This window comes from Euleptes europaea, chromosome 3, assembly GCF_029931775.1.
Source record: "Euleptes europaea isolate rEulEur1 chromosome 3, rEulEur1.hap1, whole genome shotgun sequence".
NCBI classification, from domain to species: domain Eukaryota; kingdom Metazoa; phylum Chordata; class Lepidosauria; order Squamata; family Sphaerodactylidae; genus Euleptes; species Euleptes europaea.
This window is the reverse complement of record NC_079314.1, coordinates 38,763,888-38,782,282: the sequence shown is the minus strand read 5'-3', so window position 1 is coordinate 38,782,282 and position 18,395 is coordinate 38,763,888. Positions and strand designations below refer to the sequence as shown.

Sequence of the window (18,395 nt, the reverse complement as noted above, 5' to 3'; positions counted from 1 at the left end):
AACAGGCAATAACTGTGCTCGTTACATACTGCTCTGCAATCTCAAATCCAGTGTGGAAGCATCTCCAGCATGCCTTCAAACGCCCAAAGGCACACTCAACAGTGTTTCATGCCCTGCACAGTGCATGGTCAAAAGTTCTCTTTGGGCGAAAATGCACGGTCGCTTTAGCCTCCTTTATTCCCTTCAGTCTGTAAACACTGCCCTCTCCACCAGCTGAAAAGGATATCCACCTCTTGGTCTACCAAGAGGAAGGGCACTGACATCTATAAGGGCTCCTAGCACTGGTATGAATGGAGGAGCCACCATGGTGTAGTGGTTAGGAGCAGTAAACTCTTAATCTGGAGAACCGGATTTGATTTCCCGCTCCTCCACATGAGCAGTGGACTCTAATCTGGTAAACTGGGTTGGTTTCCCCCCTCTTACACATGAAACCTGCTGGGTGCCCTTGGGCTAGTCACAGTTCTCTCAGAACTCACTCAGCCCCACCTACCTCACAAGGTCTCTGTTGTGGGAAGGGGAAGGGAAGGTGATTATAAGCCACTTTGAGACTCCTTAAAGATAGAGAAAATCAGGGTATAAAAACTAATTCTTCTTCTTCTAAATAAATAAATTTAATGAGCTGAAACTACCACTTATTGCTCCAATGAAACAGTGTCTTTAATATTTCCACTTTCCGTGATTATTATACTACGGAACCAAATTAGCCTTTTAAAAAGAGAAATTAAGATTCTCCATTCTCATTGATTGATTTGTTGATTGAATCAAATGCCTAGTACATTAATTATATTTATTTCAAGTATTCTTTGCCATATAATTTGGATAATGTAATGTAACTACAATCTGATCTAGCAGCAATACTTGTATAAAACAGGTAAATGTTTCTCTGTGGTTTCCTGTTTGGGTAACAAGAGCCAGAAGTCACAGGCAAAGATTGTAATCCATGCAGCTCAACCACAGACATTGTAATTCTGTTTTGATCTTGAGCTGTGTAGGGGGGAAATGATGGTTTTGGATTTGGTTGCAGGGTTGTGTAGAAACGGTGAAGAGAGTTGTTGTGAAGCTTGGCCTTCATCCAGGCAAGTGGGGCTTTAAACTGCAAAATGAAAACACTTTTATCACAGATGCATGCCTTTTATCAATGAACAATCCAATCCTTTTCAGCCATGAGGAATCTCTTACAAATAAGTATTAAAAGACTAGAGTGGATTTAATAGCCATATTTTTACAAAGCGCCAACTTGGTAATGATGTAATTAGCAAGGCATATGATCTGATCTGTCTCTCTGGACCCAACACTGGGTGACTGACTATTCAACTGTTCCACTGGCAGTCTTTAAGCAGAGGCTGAACAAGCACTTGTCAGGGTTGCTGTCAGCTGATCCTGCATTAAACAGGGGTAGGACTAGATGGCATGTATGGCCCTTTCCAACTCTATGATTCTATGATTCTTAGAAGTTCACTCTCTTTTTTATTCCATAAAGTCAGAAATTTTTAAAATTATTGAACTGATCAGCACTCTACCAAATAGGTTGTTGTTTGAGTTTATATATTTTTAAAGAAACCCACTCCTACTATAGTCCCCAAAGGTTAATGGATTCCACTTTAGTTCTTAGAATAGTAAGATCCTTCCTAAGAGAAGCCCAGAGACCACTTTTGGGGCTTTCTTATCAGTGTATCTCAAGGCTGCATGAGGATTTAAACCCAGGTCTGCCATGTCCTGTTTTCTGTTCACTTCCTCACAATAATTTGAGCTATCCAGCAAGCATTCCTTTCAATAATATTAAATTTAATTAAGAGGATACATAGAATCTCTTGCTGCATTATACTGAAAAGAACTAGCAGTACTATGACCGTTTGTTACATATCCATTTTTTACATTTATATAGATTTTATATTTCACAATGTACCATTGTTCCCACCACTGGATAGAAAACAAACTACTTCCAAACAGTTTTTCCAGTGTAGCACATCAAGCTTGAGGACTTTTTATATAGAATGCTTAAGGGGAGAACTAGGCAATCCAGAAGACCATAGCTGCTGCCAAAAACTGCATCCTGAGTCCCCCATAAAAAATTAGGGAAAACCGTCATGTTGCTGTGAATGTCCTTGCTGACACTGTTGTTGGATAGGGTAGGAGGTGCTGGGGTTGCGTTTGTGGAATCAAGGGGGCGATGGCCCGAAAAGTTTGGCAACCACTGGTTTAGACTTACGTTTTATGTTCTTTTCATTTGATCTATAAGCACTTGGTCTTGACAGCTATTTTCGCCGACTGTGCTCCAGCTTAAATCTGTAGCAATAAAGTATTTTCCTGTTTAAGAATGCAGACTGTGATACAAACTCCTCCGCACATGCTCATGCCTACACGCTGCACTGCCCAGATTTTTTTTAGTCAGGATCACTGGCATTTGCTTTGGGAATATGCTTTATACAAAGATGAAGCAGAAATTCATGTAGCCAAATCTGATAATCTTTCACCAATTTGTCCCATCACCCCAGCTGCCTATTCCAGCATGAAGCATGCTTTAAAGCTGCCATCTACTATTTTTAGCTTTGCTCTTAATTATTTAATTTATTTGAGTTCTTGAAAAAGTGAAATAAATGCATTGCTGAATCTTACAAAGATGTGTCAGACAGGGACTCATGAATGTGACAATTATTGAATATTTCTGTTAGAATGAAAGATCACACATAAAGGCAGTAAAGTGGCTCAAATGCTCTTAAGAAATGATTGATCTGTAGTGATTCCTAGCACGCCAGAAGGCTGACATCCTGGCAAGCACCCAACACTAAGTTACATAGGTAGTCATTGCAAGGAACTCTCAAGCAGTGTATACCAAAGCTAACGGCATAATTTACAGTCTATTCATATTTGGCTTTGTGTACAATGCAAACACAGCTTACATTTTCTGTATGGAAACTATTCGGCAGTTAAACACTTGAAATCAAGAAGAGGAGTTGCATATTTAAAGAACTTCAAGTTCACTTACATGCTGTACTGTATATGCAAAAGAATCTTGGCCAAGGTGCTTTCTTCAGAGATTTACCTTTGATGAGCTTTTTTTTGTTAGCCTAACATCCTGCCAGTGTGGAGTTGGCAAGCTTTTCAACCAAACAGAGCAGTTCAGACACGCACCCCCCCTGCTGTGCTTTTTTGAATCTCAGATTGGTAAGGACAGTGGTCTGCATCTTAGCTGGCCATTGGGTATAGGCTGGTCTAGCTTTTTATCTATTCATTATTTCATTAATTTATTTAGGGCATTTGTTGTCGCACTTTCCCCCCCCCATGGGAAACTCAAAACCAATTACAAAAATATCAATTTAAATAAACAAAATGGACCAGCCTATATCCAACAACCACAGAAACATCCAGGGCTGGCATCTAGGGCCCACAGCAAGAGCCCTTTCCCATTCATTGACACCTAGGCTTTAGGTACCACTTTCCCCTGTCCCTTCTACCTTTTTGGAGAATAACTGCATTTATTAGACTCATCCACAGAAGTGAAATCCATCATGGATTATATACCTTTGCTAGTCAAATGGAACCATTATGTTCTGAGGCTCTCATGATCAGAAGCCTATGACAAAGGGGGAATTGGCCACATCCTACTTGTGAGCTTGCAGAAGAAGACAGCCACATTAGTTGAAACAGCATTCTGGGTTAGACCGAGGTTAGCAAAATAACTACACTCGTTCATAAGAGTACACATTAATAAATTATGTTGCTGAGTCGTACAAATATTTGAGATCTGAGGTGTGAGGCACAGTTTTGACAAGTGATCCAGTGTTGAGAAATCAAGTATGAACCTGCCCAAGTATGAACCTGCCCTATGAACTCTGTTTACTGAAAGGTCTAAGAAGCTTCCTTGTGTGTTTTACTAGTCCATACTTCAATATTTAAGAGAAGTAAATAGGAATGGGCTTATAATTGTTGAGGTGTTACGATTTATTAGAACTGTAATAGCAGAGTTAATTGGGCAGCAACAAAGCATGGCTATTTCACATTGTTTGGACTTAAAAGGAATGAATGGAGACAGAAGGTAGGGTAAAAGTAAAACAAAACACTTGCTTTGCTGAGAAACATTCTGCATTCATCAGATCACTTTTATCTAGACACTACTATGATAACTGATCCCTAGAGCTGATTGTGTGCTTGTGAGTATGCGTGGCAAGTGTGTTGAAGCCTGCCCGTACCTTTCACAGAGGATGGTTAGACATGCGTATTTCTCCTTGGAGAGAAACCTTCAGAGAGAACGAAGACATGACGGAAGACAGCTGCAGGGAAAAGGAAATCTATCCAGTTACCGTTGGACAGTGAGAGGCACAAGAAAACAAAGAGAAAGCACATGATTCTGATTTTGCTGCCTAGATAAGAAGATCACCCCCAGTGTCCGAAAAGCATGTGGGTTTTCCCTTTTTATAATAACCCTATTCTCATGCCAAGGGTCAATGCCTGTTTGGAGAGGCCACGGTTCAGAAATCCCAAATTGAGTCCCTGGGCATCTCCACTTAAAAGTACCAGGTAGTACATGATATGAAAGCCCTCAGCCTGAGACCCTGGAGAGTCTCTGCGAGTAAGAGGTGTAAGCATACGGGCCACCTAAACTCCCGGACTGGACCTGGCAACCCGATATGCAGGCACACGACTACTGTTCCAGCCGCGGGCCACCCCAAACACTACTGGGATGGCCGCAGCGCACTCCATTGAGACTGACACGGCCGCTCCTGTGCATTCCGTGTAGCCGGCAGCTAGGAAGCAGAGGCAAGGGCAACCTCCAGTGAACCTGAGAGACTCTTATGTTCCTGTGCAGACTCTGATCCAGCAGCAGCCATGTCGTGGAAAGCAGACAGTCACGTAGTCAGTGCCAACACCCCCCTCTCCCATTGCAACATCAGCAGCTTAATGGGCAATCAGCAGCGATCCTGATATTAGCGATGAGTCGTTCCTCCAGCTATGCAGCAGCGATCCCGACATCAGTAGAGATCGCACCTTTTGTTTGAGAACATTAATCACTTCAGTAAAAATCTCCCGGTTTCTCCCGGGTTGCAAAAGCCATTGGAATCAGAATAGATTTCCAAATTCTCACTACCCCACCCCGGCAGCCGAAGATTAATCCTTTTGCCCCCTTTTGTCACCTGGGAACCTAGGCGGGGTAATCCCATCACCCCGCCTCCAGAAAAACAGTATATCTGGGGTGCTCCCAGCCCATTATGTTACCTTAGGTCTTTCCTGGCATACTTGCCGTTACTCTGTTGGTCTGGTTTTTGAGCAGCCTGAGCACGCTCCCTCCCGCCTTGCTGGCCAAGTCTACGGGAACCCCTTGCCCCCACCTTTGCTCTTTCTGCTATCTTAGTCTACTGGAACGTGGACATCTCCTCTTCAAGAACGGTAAATATTACCCCACCAACGATCCCTGCCAAATGGGCATCTGTCTGTACTCTACTACCTTTTGAATTCTTAGCTCTGTGTATGTTTGTGTTGCACCACTGAATGCTTGAAACAACATAAACACTTTTAATTCGGAAATCCCTTGTCTGTCTTTATTCTTAAGGTCACAGTTAATGGGCTCTGGTATAGTTGGTTGATCTCGCTGTAGAAATATTAAAGTTACCGATCTGCTTAGCTAATTCCCCATTCAAAGAGCATTTCAGGTAACAGAGGAGACTGACCTTGGCAGACCAAGGGTCCGACTCCAAAGATAACAACATCATGTGTGTACCAGAGGGCCAAACTAGACATGCTATACACTGCATTCTGTGATTTAAAGCCCAGAGTGTTTTGTTCTTAAGGAAACAGAATTGTGCTTCAGTATCTCATGAATAGTCCAAAATGCTCTTCAGCATTTACAGTGTTAAATGGCAGGCTCATTCTCACGCCTCTGTGCTAAAGGGAGATGCACTCACAGATTTAAATTCTGAAGGCTCAGGAAAGGGAGTGGAAGCTTGAAGAATCACAGTGTGAGCAAACTATCAGAGTTTTAGCAAGGAAACAGTAGGAAAAAATATGGACTGTGATTTACTAGGAAACGCTGGGTAACTAAGGGCAGCGAGGTCAGGTGCTTATCAGTCATATCTCCTTTCAGACCTTTTCCTCACGCTCGATTTACTCTTGATTTTCTTAGGAGTCAATCTGCAAGCATTGGAATTGGTTTGGGCAGGGTTCTTCTGCATGTCTGCCCTCCCTGTGCATTATTACAGATATGGAGTCAGTTTATTTTCTTCCACATGTGGCTTAAATAATGAGAATTTTCAAGGGAGGGTGCTGTAGTCATTTGGGTTGCTTGATTCGCACGTCATCTTCAGAATGTCTCCATTTGCTGTTGCGGCCAGGAAGATCAGAGCTCTGGAAGCTATTAAGAAGAATTCTGTACAGGAAAGCAAATGAGTGTGATCTTTTATTTTAATAGAGATTGTGTATGAAACAGTTTTTATCCAGGCAATGTATATGGATGCAATTTTATCCTTTTTAGATACCATTTTTGGCTTTTTGTACATATGTAAGGGTATTTTGTAACAAATGAATTCTGAATTCATTAGGGCTGCCAACCTCCAGGTAGCAGCTGGAGATCTCCTGCTATTATAACTGATCTCCAGCTGCTAGAGATCAGTTCCCCTGGAGAAAACAGCTGCTTTGGCAATTGGGCCCTGTGGCATTGAAGTCCCTCCCCTCCGCAAACCCCACCCTCCTCAGGCTCTGCCCCAAAAATCTCCAGGTATTTCCCAACCCGGAGCTGGCAACCCTAGTAGTCATCATTATTGTTATTGGTGACATCAGAGCCCCCCACCCCATTTTTTAAAAAGGCCCTAAGATATCGATATATTGCTGTAGTGTTGTAATGGTAATTTAAGCAGGTTCTCTGAATTCCCAGCTTTCTGTTTTCTAAAAAAAACCTAATTTGTTATCTGCTTCCTTCATGGAGCTATAAGAAAAAAGACATATGTCCATGAGGGAAGAGAACAGAAACTTACTGTTTTAAAAAATGAAAGCTGGGAATTCAGAGGACCTGTTTAAACTATCGTTGCTACACTACAGCAATATATTAATATTTTAGGGCTTGTTTAACAAAATTAAATCACTGGTCTTGAGGGCGGTGGGGACAGGGAGAGCCTTAATAATGACATTCCATTAATTAAACAGTAGGGTGAATGGGTGGAACAAAGAAAACTGATAGAAACATTATGCACTAGGAAAAAGCCAACTCTAATTGGCTTCCAGAAAAAGATCAGAGTAAAAGTGGTCTCAAAAGAGCTGGGGAAAGCCTTGGGAAAAACAAAAACAAACAAACAAAAACCAAAGTGAAAACTAAAGGTAGAAAAAATGCACACAGAAATTGGGATAAACTGAAGCAGTGTGGGGACACAACCGATGAAAAAACTCCATGGGAAAATTCCTCAGATTGTGACCATCATAACATGACTGCCTAATGTACAAGGCAATGGAAAATTGAATTTGGTTTAGAGGCAATCCACCTGTCATATTGCTGCACTATGGGCAGGAGCAATGAAAACTGAATGCAAAATCCACATTGGTATTTATATATGTGTTTATTTAGACTGTTATCATTTGTGCAGATTATTAAATGACTTCTTATTTTATTACAGATTCATTGGCCTAGTACACCCCTGCAGACAGAGGAATGCAGACTCAAAGGAAGATATGCTGTAGGTATTAACAACAAAATTCCTTCATTTTCTAGTTAAGGCATGGTCTAATGATAACCGAGTTGCAGAGAATTAAAATGAATTAGGAAATAGGTCTACCATGCAGCAGTTAAGTGCATGGTAACACAGCATTACGCTTAGAGCAAAAGATAGAGTTATAGTGAGAAATAAAAGAGAAACCTTACTTTATTGAGGTAATTTCGATTTCCATCCAATCAATTCTATCTAAATATGGGTTGCTACAAATGGCCCCTGTGCATGCTAGTCTGAGCTGTGGGCATGTCTGGACTTGCCTGCTTTTCTACATGGAAGAGTGAGAGGCGTGCATGCTGTTCTTTTGGAAGCAGCGCCTGGTGTTCTGCAGACAAAGGACGAGAAAGTGAACTTGCAAGCAAAGGAGAGAAAAATATTGTCTCTTTAGTTAAGAGAAGCGCCCCCTGCTGTCTCAAACATGTAGGGTTGCCCACTAATAAACTGAATAATGACATCCCGCAGTTTCTCCCATTCCATTCTCATAAAGCATCTGCCCCATTTAGCTACTATGGATCATGAGCCCAATCTAATGGATGTCATGAGAGGTGTGTTGTGAGAACCCCACCTGAGGTACCCCTGTGGTAAACTAGGGCAGTCGTGGACGGCCTGGTCCAAGGTGTTCTGGCAACCGTGGCGGTACAACAGTGAAGATATGACGAACCTCTCCTTGCTTGTTCTCATGGGCTGCATGTTGGCTTGGTGGGTCACTTTTTGTATCTTCCTGTGAAGAACAGGCCACAGACAGAGAAGGGCAAGATTCCAGTGGTTGGCTGGAATAACCAATTTGTGTAGCTTCATCTTGTCTCGGTTTCAAAAGTTCAGCTTCCACTTCATGGGTCTTCAGGCTATTTTCTGCTTGGCTTGGTGAAAGCTTTTACTGTTAGCTCTGCTCTCATGTCCCTTTAGCTCTACTGTGAAACACCCATCAGAACTAGACTCTGCTCCATGATTCACCAAGGGCTATACCTCACCTTGTTCTTCCCCGTCTTCCAGATGACACCTCTTATCCCCCCCCCCAAAAAAAATCTCAGGATTTGAGACTACAGAGATGTGGCACATCCTGAGAATTCTCTGCTCCCCCTATTTTCCATTTCTCGTCCCTCAGAAAGGGCAATGGCATCAGTTATCCTCAGCTCTAAGGCTTCAATTAATAGCGGAGAACATAAGTGCACACTACCTGAATAATTGTTCAAAGGTTTCCATGTCACCGTAATAAAAAGTGGAATTGTTTTTAAAATATCCTAAATCCTACTTAACTGCATTCCTTACTCTCTGACCATAGGAAGAGTGTGCAAATTACATCCGTGCCCTGCATCGGTACAACAGAACACACCTCCTGGTCTGTGGGACAGGGGCCTTTGATCCCATCTGTGCTTTTATCAGAGTTGGCCATCAATCTGAGGTAGGCAATATACCCTACAAGTCTTTTATGCACACAAGTAGCCATGTCTCTTATATGAAGAAAGCATCCCAACAAATATTGTATTAGCCACAGAGACCACAGAAAAGGGGTAGGAAGAGTTCTCACATCACTGTTTTTTAAGGGCATGAGATTCTCATCCAGGAAGGTGTGGGAGGCAGACAGCCAACTCTAGCCTTATAAGCTGTGAGCCATGTGGGCAAGAGGGGGGCCATTTTTTTACTTAGGTTTGCCAGCTCTGTGTTGGGAAATACCTGGAGATTTTGGGAGTGGAGCCTGAGGAGGGAAAGGTTTGAAGCGGGGTGGACCTCTCTGATTCTGTGACTTCAGTGGGGTATAATGCCATAGAATCCACCTTAGAAAGTAGCCATTTTCTCCAGGTGAAGTGATCTCTGTGTCCTGGAGATTAGTTGTAACAGCGGGAGATCTCCAGATACCACCTGGAGTAGGGTGACCCTATTTTTACTCCTACTACTCTGACCATTCAGATTGTGTGTGAATCTAACTTATTTTTATTGTGTGTGAATATTTATATTATGCATGAATCTAACTTAGGTTAATATTCTGAGGATTCAGACCATATCCTGTTTGAATGAGTGAATAAATATTTGCCAACAATGACCATAACAATGGCAGTTTAAACATGCCCAAAATTGTGCCTGTTATGGGTATGGTCCATCTTCTCTTTGCACAATGCTGCATGTATGGCGTGGGATCACCCTCCCACCAACTTTTTTTTATTGCAGCATGATACACATCAGTGGTCCAGAGAGAAGAATGGTTTGCTTGATAGGAGAGCCTCTCTTGATAAAAAGATGAAATAAAGGTAATGGGCAAAAGAGCACACCTGACTTAGAGCCAGCTATGGAGAGAAGGTGCTATGGAACCCCTGCAGGGACAAACACATAACCATTCATGCACAGCTGAGTGCATAGAAGGAGATCTATAATGCCCTACATTTTTGTATCATTGACCCGCAGTGTTAAAACTGTAACGTGCACTAGATAGTTCAGCCTAGAAAATCTGGGCTGTTAGGCAAGTGTACTTGGGCAAATTAACCTAGACACTTCTGGCCTATGTAATCACTTAGAATTAAGGTGTGTAATCAAGTGAGATATTAAAGGGTCATGCTTGTTGCTGAACCACTGCTACTAGATCTTATTAAGAAGAAGATCCCTCTTACATTGCACAGTTGCTTGAAGCAAGTATTGGTTGGTAGTCAAATATTTCTCTCATCCACACCCCGCGCTGGTGTATAATTCAGATTTTGCCATAGATAGTTGAGTAGTTTCCAGCATTCTGGAAGTACAAGAGAGGGATCTGTGAGCACTTGTGGGAGAGGGGACCCAGCTCTTGCTGCCCTCCTGCCCTCTCATCATTGCTTTCTCTATTCTCTCCCCTGTCATAATTTAAGCGTGGATTTGTACTGCCGAGAGCAAGTTTGGTACAGTGGATAAGCTGTTACTTGCCTGGGTTCAACTTCTTCCTCAGTTACTGAGCCTTTAACTGCCCTTGAGAAACCTCTGTTTCAGGTTTTATCCAATGACCTAATGACTAATCAGTTTGGATAGCCTAAATAGCCTTTATTCCAAAGTCTTTAAGGATAGGGGTAGTATTAGTAAGAAATATTTGGTTACAAGATAGCCAAACTTAGTCTGCATGGAAAAAATGAACTGTGAAGATTGACAGACCTGGTAAGTCTCTTCCAAATTATCATTACAAGCTTGCAGCAGAAGGTGATTTCCTCATGCCTCTTGCTAGATTACTGATTACCTGGGACATCTAGCTACTGTCATTCTTCCCCAGTGATAAACTGGAGGAGGATATCATGTACAGAAAGGAGAAGTAAATTTAATTTTACATCTGTTTGTTGCATGAACCTTAAACTCACAGTAGAGAGAACCAAGTGTCTTATGGGTATAAACAGCAATTTATTTCCAGTCACAGGAAGAAAGCTGAGGAAATATATGCAGATCTGAGGACCCTCCTTTCCAATTGCAAACGCTTGCCAAACATGTTGTAATGTTTGTCAAAATGGTTTGTATTTTATTATAAACAATCAATCAATGTGTGTTTAAATATAAACTGTGGCATAATTCCATACAGGAAAAAAAAGTATTACTGAATGATTTCCCAGGGAGGAATTCAAACAGATTTAATAGGATCTGCTGTTTCCTAGGATATTGAACATCTCCACGTAATCACTAGGAGCAGAATTCATGAGAGATATTTACGTTGGTGTAAAAATACTGTATACACATCACATATTTTTCATCAAATGGGCTGTTAGGCAAGTGTACTTGGGCTGTAGTCAGAGCTGTTATTATAAGAATGACACCAATATCCTGTTACCATGCGTTATCAAGAGAGATGTGTATCCTAAACATGTGTATCCTGAACATGTGTATCCTAAACATCCTTATAACAAGTTAAACCAGTTTATTCCCATCCATTTATTTGAGTATAATTCTGATCTGCAGCTATACCCCATTCCATCTCTGTTGATGCCCAGGAGAGATATCTGGGGCAATTCTGTATCTAATCTTGTGGATGTGGTCCATATATTTTGTTGTCCATATTTTTTGTTTTGCTTGGTGTTCACTGCTAACTATTATTGGTCCACCTTCCTTATTGTGTTTTGTATGCTTATATGTGGTGTAGTGGTTAAGAGCGGTGGTTTGGAGTGGTGGACTCTGATCTGGAGAACTGGGTTTGATTCCCCATTCCTCCACACAAGCGGCCGACTCTAATCTGGTGAACTGGGTTGGTTTCCCCACTCCTACACATGAAGCCTGCTGGGTGACCTTGGGCAAGTCACACTCTCAGCCTCAGCTACCTCACAGGGTGGGTGTCTGTGATCGGGAGGGGAAGGGAAGGTGATTGTAAGCTGGTTTGATTCTTCCTTAAGCAGTAGAGAAAGTCGGAATATAAAAACCAGCTCTTCTTCTTCACAATAATGGTCTGTGACAAAGTGGCAAGGGTAGAATGAACAGTGAGAAGGAGCCCATTCTGGATAAACAGATGGCAGCTCAGTTAGAATAACATTTTAGCAATGAGTCAAGTGCCCGAAGGCCAAGGCTCGTACCACTGGAGCCATAGGAATTACTTGGAGGGGCTAGAGGTGGCAGCAGGGGAGATATCCACTCCACTCATCCTTTTTGCCACTTGCTACGGTGAAGGGTTGACTGCCCTGAAAGGGCTGGGAGTTGCAGTTGGTGCAAGGGCAGGAGGGCCTAGGGTGGGGGCCGAAATAGCTTTCACAATTGTGCTCAAATTTACAGCAAGCACAGTGGCATTTGCCCTAATTATACTCCTAGCACACTTTCTGGGCAAACTCCTGCCTAACCGCCCCTTTAGATGTCCTGACCTCCTCAGGCCCACCCTTGATGTGGGGCCCAACCATTTGTAGCCATAATTTATCATTAATCAGGTCCCACTTAGCTGCTTGGCTATGAGACGCCCTCTTACAGAATGCCTCATCATAATCAATGGCAGCTGTGTCACCTGCCAAAGCCAGAGCCCTTAGAACATCACTCAAGTGGTTGGGCAGATGCCAACCCCAGTCTGGATAAGCAGACTGAACAACCCTCATAAAGACTGTGTATCCCCTTCATCCCCTTTTTTGTCAGGCCATGGCCTGCATTTGCCAACTTGGGCTTCCAGCTTGAGGAGAGAAAATATATCCATGTGGCATCCATTGAGGATATGCTCATACACCTTGCTGGTGAGGTGGATGCCTGGGACAGTCTTCATGGTCACCATAAGCAGATGGGGGTAAGGAGGGGAGTTTAGGGTGCCCAGCATCCCAGATGGCCTCTGGGCCAGTTCCACCTCCCACCCTTCTCTAGACTGCCCATGCCAGCAGACCTAGAACATGGGCAGCAGACATCCAGTATTCCCCTGCCATGTGGGCAGATTCCTCATCTGAGGATGACTCATCCGAAGTCCTGTCGCTGTCAGATGTCTTCCTTCCTTGCAACACTTTCCAGGCCTTGAGAGACTGGGTGTGCTTCCTCTTGGCTTGAACCCACTTCCGGGGGGCCTCATCCTCTGGGCTACTGGAGCCATAGAATGGTAGCACAGCAGCACATTGACCTCAGGCAAGGGTGGAAGCATACTTAGTGGGGGGTAGGGTTGCCAAGCTCCAGGTACTAGCTGGAGATCTCCTGCTATTACAACTGATCTCCAGCCGACAGAGATCAGTTCACCTGGAGAAAATGGCCGCTTTGGCAATTGGACTGTATGGCATTGAAGTCCCTCCCCTCCCCAAACCTCGTCCTCCTCAGATTCTGCCCCCAAAATCTCCCGCCAGTGGCTAAGAGGGACCTGGCAACCCTAGTGGGAGGGTGAGGCGGGCTTAACCTGAAGTGCTACCACTGGGGGAGTGATTCAACACAATATGGGGTAGAAGTGGGAGAGCAAAAGATAGCCCATGAGGGTTTAGAGTGCCTAGCTGCCACTGCTGTTCAGCTTTGCCCTTGTTTTGCTGCTGCTGTTCATCCTGCTGCTGCCACCATTTCTCCTGCTACCACTGAGAATGGTTTCAGCTCTTCACCACTGCCACCAAGCCCACCCAAGCTGCTGCTTGCAGCTCGCTGAGAAGATCATTGCCAACATCATCCTACGGTCTCTTGCTACACCCCTCCACTTCCTTTCCACAATCTTCATTGTGGCAAAGTTGGAGCAAAATGATGATGCCAGCCCCGGCTGCAACTCATTAAGAACAGGAGTGGTGGACCAGAGTGAAAACTATGGCTTCCAGGTCATCCTAGAAGCCTAGCCCCTCCCAGCAGGCCCAACTGGCTGTCCGTGCCACTGCAGGGGCCAAGCGCCATGGCTCCCAGCTGCCGCCATGCAGCCAGAAAGGGAATCCTTCCCCTTCTCTCACTCCCCAGCCCCTGTGGCCACAAGTGTGGCCCCAAGTCAGTCTAGGGGCCATCACAGAACAAGTTAGTTAACTAGCATATGTCAGTACTTGGCTGATTTTGGAGGCCAGAAGTTTGTGTGTACTATCTTGAAATGTATCAGTGTACAGTCATCTGTGGCTTTCCAAGAACAACAAATTGGTCAGTTATATTTTAGGAGGAAGATCTAGCTGAGTAATTATGGAAGATGCAGTCAACATAGTATATTTGTCAAAGAATATATTAATGCCCTGGCCACGTTTTATTTTATGAGGAGGAGCTTGTCATTATTGTTAGGATGAGCCAAAGATCGTCGCTGTTGGTGAAGGTATTTGTGCAGGAGTATCTATTCTTACTTTTAAATTCCACTGTGCTATTGGGTCTCAGATGCTGCTGCAGAACGTGCTGTTTCTGCTCTCCACCCTTGAATATAGCATGCAAACGGATTTCCTTAATTGTTTCAGTGCTCTGAGCCTACATGCAAAATTCTCCAGCTTTCACAGGGGAACAATGAAATGAACAGATACAGCTGTCACAGGGCTTAAACGTGGAATGAGAGAGCCCTTGGAGACAGAGACAGAAAGAGATATATAACTTAAAACTGATGAGTTGAAAAGCCCTTTATTAATGGTCCCCATAAGCAAAATTAAGCTGCAGCTCGCCCCTCTCCACATCTGACAAGAAAAGTAAATATGGATAAATGAATATTGTAATATTAAGAAGACATCTGTTACATTGGATTAGTTCTATTGTTCAGCCATGAGGTCTTGAAAACTCTGTTTCACCCTGTGGTAGGTAAAATGACTGCATGAGTCTACCAAGTTTTTTCAGAGAGTCCTCTGGCACCTTAAAAGCTAATAAATTGACGGTGGCACGATCTTTTGTTCTCTGGACTTTGCACCCCTTTTGCTTTCCTAAACACTGTGTGCAAGACCATCTTTGAGAGTTTGACACCCATTTTAAAAACAATGGAGCACTGTGTTTAATTGTTTTCATTTGCCCGCATTCAGCATTTACTAATAGTTGGTAACAGTGTTTGAAACGAGTGTTAAACATCCCAGCAGTATAATTGGCAGTAATAAAATTGACCACATTTGCTGAATTCCTGCCTCTCACATCAGTTAAATCATCACCATTAAAGCTAATGTGTATTTCTAAATCAAGTTCAGTTATGCAGAATCATTTCTTTAAAGATCAGGTACTTGACCTTTCTAAGAAAGACTTGTCTTAATACTTTTGTAGCAAAGTGCTATGGAAAAAAGTAAAAAACAAACAAACCATTGCTTTAAAGGAGGAGGAAGAATACTTCGAGATACAAGCGACAGGAGTAGGAGGACAGGGAAACCATGGCTTTGTCAAGCAGTATGCTCCACATCTAAGGTTCCCAGGTCCCTCTTGGCCACCAGCGGAAGATTTGGGGAGCGGAGTCTGAGGAGGAAGAGGTTTGGGGAGGAGAGGGACTTCAATTCCATCGAGGAACTGATCTCTGTAGGCTGGAGATCAGTTGTAAAAGCAGAAGATCTCCAGCTAGTACCTGGAGGTTAAGCAAACCACAAAAAAGAAAGCACTCCTGTGCTATTACCATATGGTTTGAAAATCAGCACAGAGATAACTGTACAAAGCGAACACACATGTAACGTGTTTAAACATATATTCAACCCAAGAGCAGTGAAACATGTAGAATATACAGACAACTATGTACACAAATATACAATGTTATTTTCTAATGCAGTCTTTGTGCAAAGAAATTGTTGTTCTGTTGTAGTAGTAGTTGAAGAAAATATATTTAAAAAGTCCAAAAGGTACTTCTTAATAATCCAATTTGTGGAGAAAGGCAATAGTTGGGGGACGGCCGTTCCAAGAAAATTTCTTCAGCCCCAATTCATTCCTATATCAATATCAATATAAAGTGCTGATATAAAATCTAACATTGTAATATATAAATATAATAAATGTAATAAATGCAATAAATATACAAAATCCTCATACTTACAGTCTCACAATGTAATATATCCTGCATTCAGTTAACTGGTTCCCGTAGGATACTCCCAAATGTAAAAGCTAAGCACGCAGCTGGTTGGAGACTCACCATTGGGGGCAGATTTGCCAGAGTTGTGATGATGTTGCTGGCAACGCTCTGGCATTCTTCCAAAACTATGACATCAGCACATCAGGATGCCAGCGACCACTCCCCCCATTTCCCCCCCTTTTCATCCTGACCCCCAGCCAAGCAGCAGTAGGAAGGGTCCATGGGGGGAGGTCTCTCACTCCCAAAAGGAACATGGCAACCCTATTCGCATCCCATTAGTTGTAAAAGAGAACACGAAGGAGAGAAAAAAAATCTTTTTTAAAAGACAAGCCACAGTCTTCCCAAGTTTTTTTTTTTCTAATGCCTCCTTTTTCCATCAGTGGTTACAGTGCTGGTTTGGAATGATGCAGTCTTGGGTGCAATGCCAAGGATCAGCTACATCTTCCTATTTAAAACATACTCAGATTATTAAGGGATTTATATGCCATTGTTCATGCTCCCCGTAAGCATGTAGGGGGAGTGGGAACAGAGCTCAGGCTCATGTTCTCTCTTTTCTCTTCCTCACTCCTTGCCAAATGGGACTTGGGGCCTATGTGCTTACAATTGTACAATGAAACGTTTACTGGGGGGGAAGGTCTGGATGAATTGTGCACATAGGTTGCACGTATACATGGATGTATAGTTGTAGGCCTCAGGTCACATGTTGTGCTCTGTGTATGGTATTTGTTGGATGGGCATTATCTCCTATTGCATATTAAATAATCAGACTACTGTTAGCCCCTACCAAGAGACTGCTTGGCGCCCTCTGTGTGTTTACCTGCTTCTGTCTTCTTTCCTTCCACTGGGTGTAATTGGATCTCTTGGTCATTCCTGTCACAGAGATGTGCTTTCCTCCCTCCATTCAGTAGGCACCATCAGTACTGATTATTTATTTCTTTAAAATTACCTCTTGCCAGATTGTCCATCAAATTGCTCCTTAGTTTTTTTTCAGGCTTTGAACAAATAAAAATATTCAGCAATACAAACAAACATCAGTAATAATCCACACAAAACTGAAGTTTATAAACTAACAGTTGTTCTCGTAGCATACTTATTCTCTGGGGCACATGGTTTTGGGGTGCACATTCTACTTTCATGCAGCATCACTTGAGATGGGAAATGTTGTGCTAAATGGAGCTGGAAAAGGTATGGACAGAGAGGAGTGCAACCATTAAATACATCCATAGGAGCTGTTGGTCTTGCATTTTGGATTAGGTGACTGGAATTACTTGATACACAGTCCACCGTTTTAATTGGTAGCTCCCTAGCTGGCTGGACTCTTGACTAGACACTCACGTGCGGTCTCCTTCTGGGTAAATCCAAATTTGTCACACATCTGTGGAAGGGCTAACTCCTGTTGGCTCACTGAAACCAGATGTTCCCCTGCTCCTGTACCACTGGAGTGTGGAGATGAGGTCATGAGGAAACGGATCCAGGCAAAATAATTGCACAGGGATGCAGTTGTTTGGATTGCAAAAGGATATGTCAGAAAAGATAGCTTAGAATAACAAAAAATAAATATTTATACAATAAGAGCTCTCAGTTGATGGTATTTGGGTTGGTTATGTTACAGAGAAGCCACAAGAGAAGTCAGGATTATGAACCATGTCAGAAACTGACTTTCAGGAGTCGCACCTAGATGCCATTCTTTCAACTAGGCTTGGCTCCCTAGGATTTGCCTACATTCAAAATCACGTTTTTACTGCCCATTCCTGACCTTGTTTACTCAGATGTCCTCCTGAGTTCAGGAGTCAGCTCTCAAGAATGACTGCATCCTTACAGCCAAGTTTCCTTGGAAGTGTCTAAGCCTCAAAGATGGGGAAGGGGAAACAAAATTTCTGAACAAATAAAACATAGTTTTGGCTCCACATATAGGACATACTTCAAAACAACGGCACCCAGTAGATCCAGGGGTGATTTGGGAGCATATATAAGTACTGTAACAGCACAATCCTGCATCTGTTTACTCAGAAATAAATTTCAGTAGGACTTTTGTTCTGGTCGATATGTGTGGCCTTGCAACTGTGGGGCACACAACCCTTGTGGAAGGTTTCCTGTGTTGCTCTCAGGGTTCTTCCACTCTTCTGCTTTCAATTTGTCTTGTGCAGTAGAGCTGCCCCGAGATTGAAATCTGTTGCTGGTTCAAATGAATGACAAAACTGGAATTGGATTGCACACTTTGGCTACATTCTGATATCATGGTTAACCACAGTTAATCTAAACAACAATCTGTTCATGAAACCACAGATAGTGCACTAGATAATCAAAGCTACCCTGAAACCCCAGCATGTCTGTGGTATTCTACCTTTTCT

The 18,395-nt window shown here is 42.9% G+C and overlaps 1 protein-coding gene across 1 annotated transcript in view; it reads left to right on the top strand.

The window, feature by feature from the left end:
• SEMA3E (semaphorin 3E) overlaps positions 1 to 18,395 on the top strand; it is a 138,616-nt gene that overhangs the window by 73,714 nt on the left and 46,507 nt on the right. The window contains exons 3-4 of the mRNA XM_056845734.1: positions 7,599 to 7,658; positions 8,974 to 9,093. Of these exons, the coding sequence (XP_056701712.1) occupies positions 7,599 to 7,658; positions 8,974 to 9,093 (180 nt within the window). The remainder of the gene's footprint in view (positions 1 to 7,598; positions 7,659 to 8,973; positions 9,094 to 18,395) is intronic.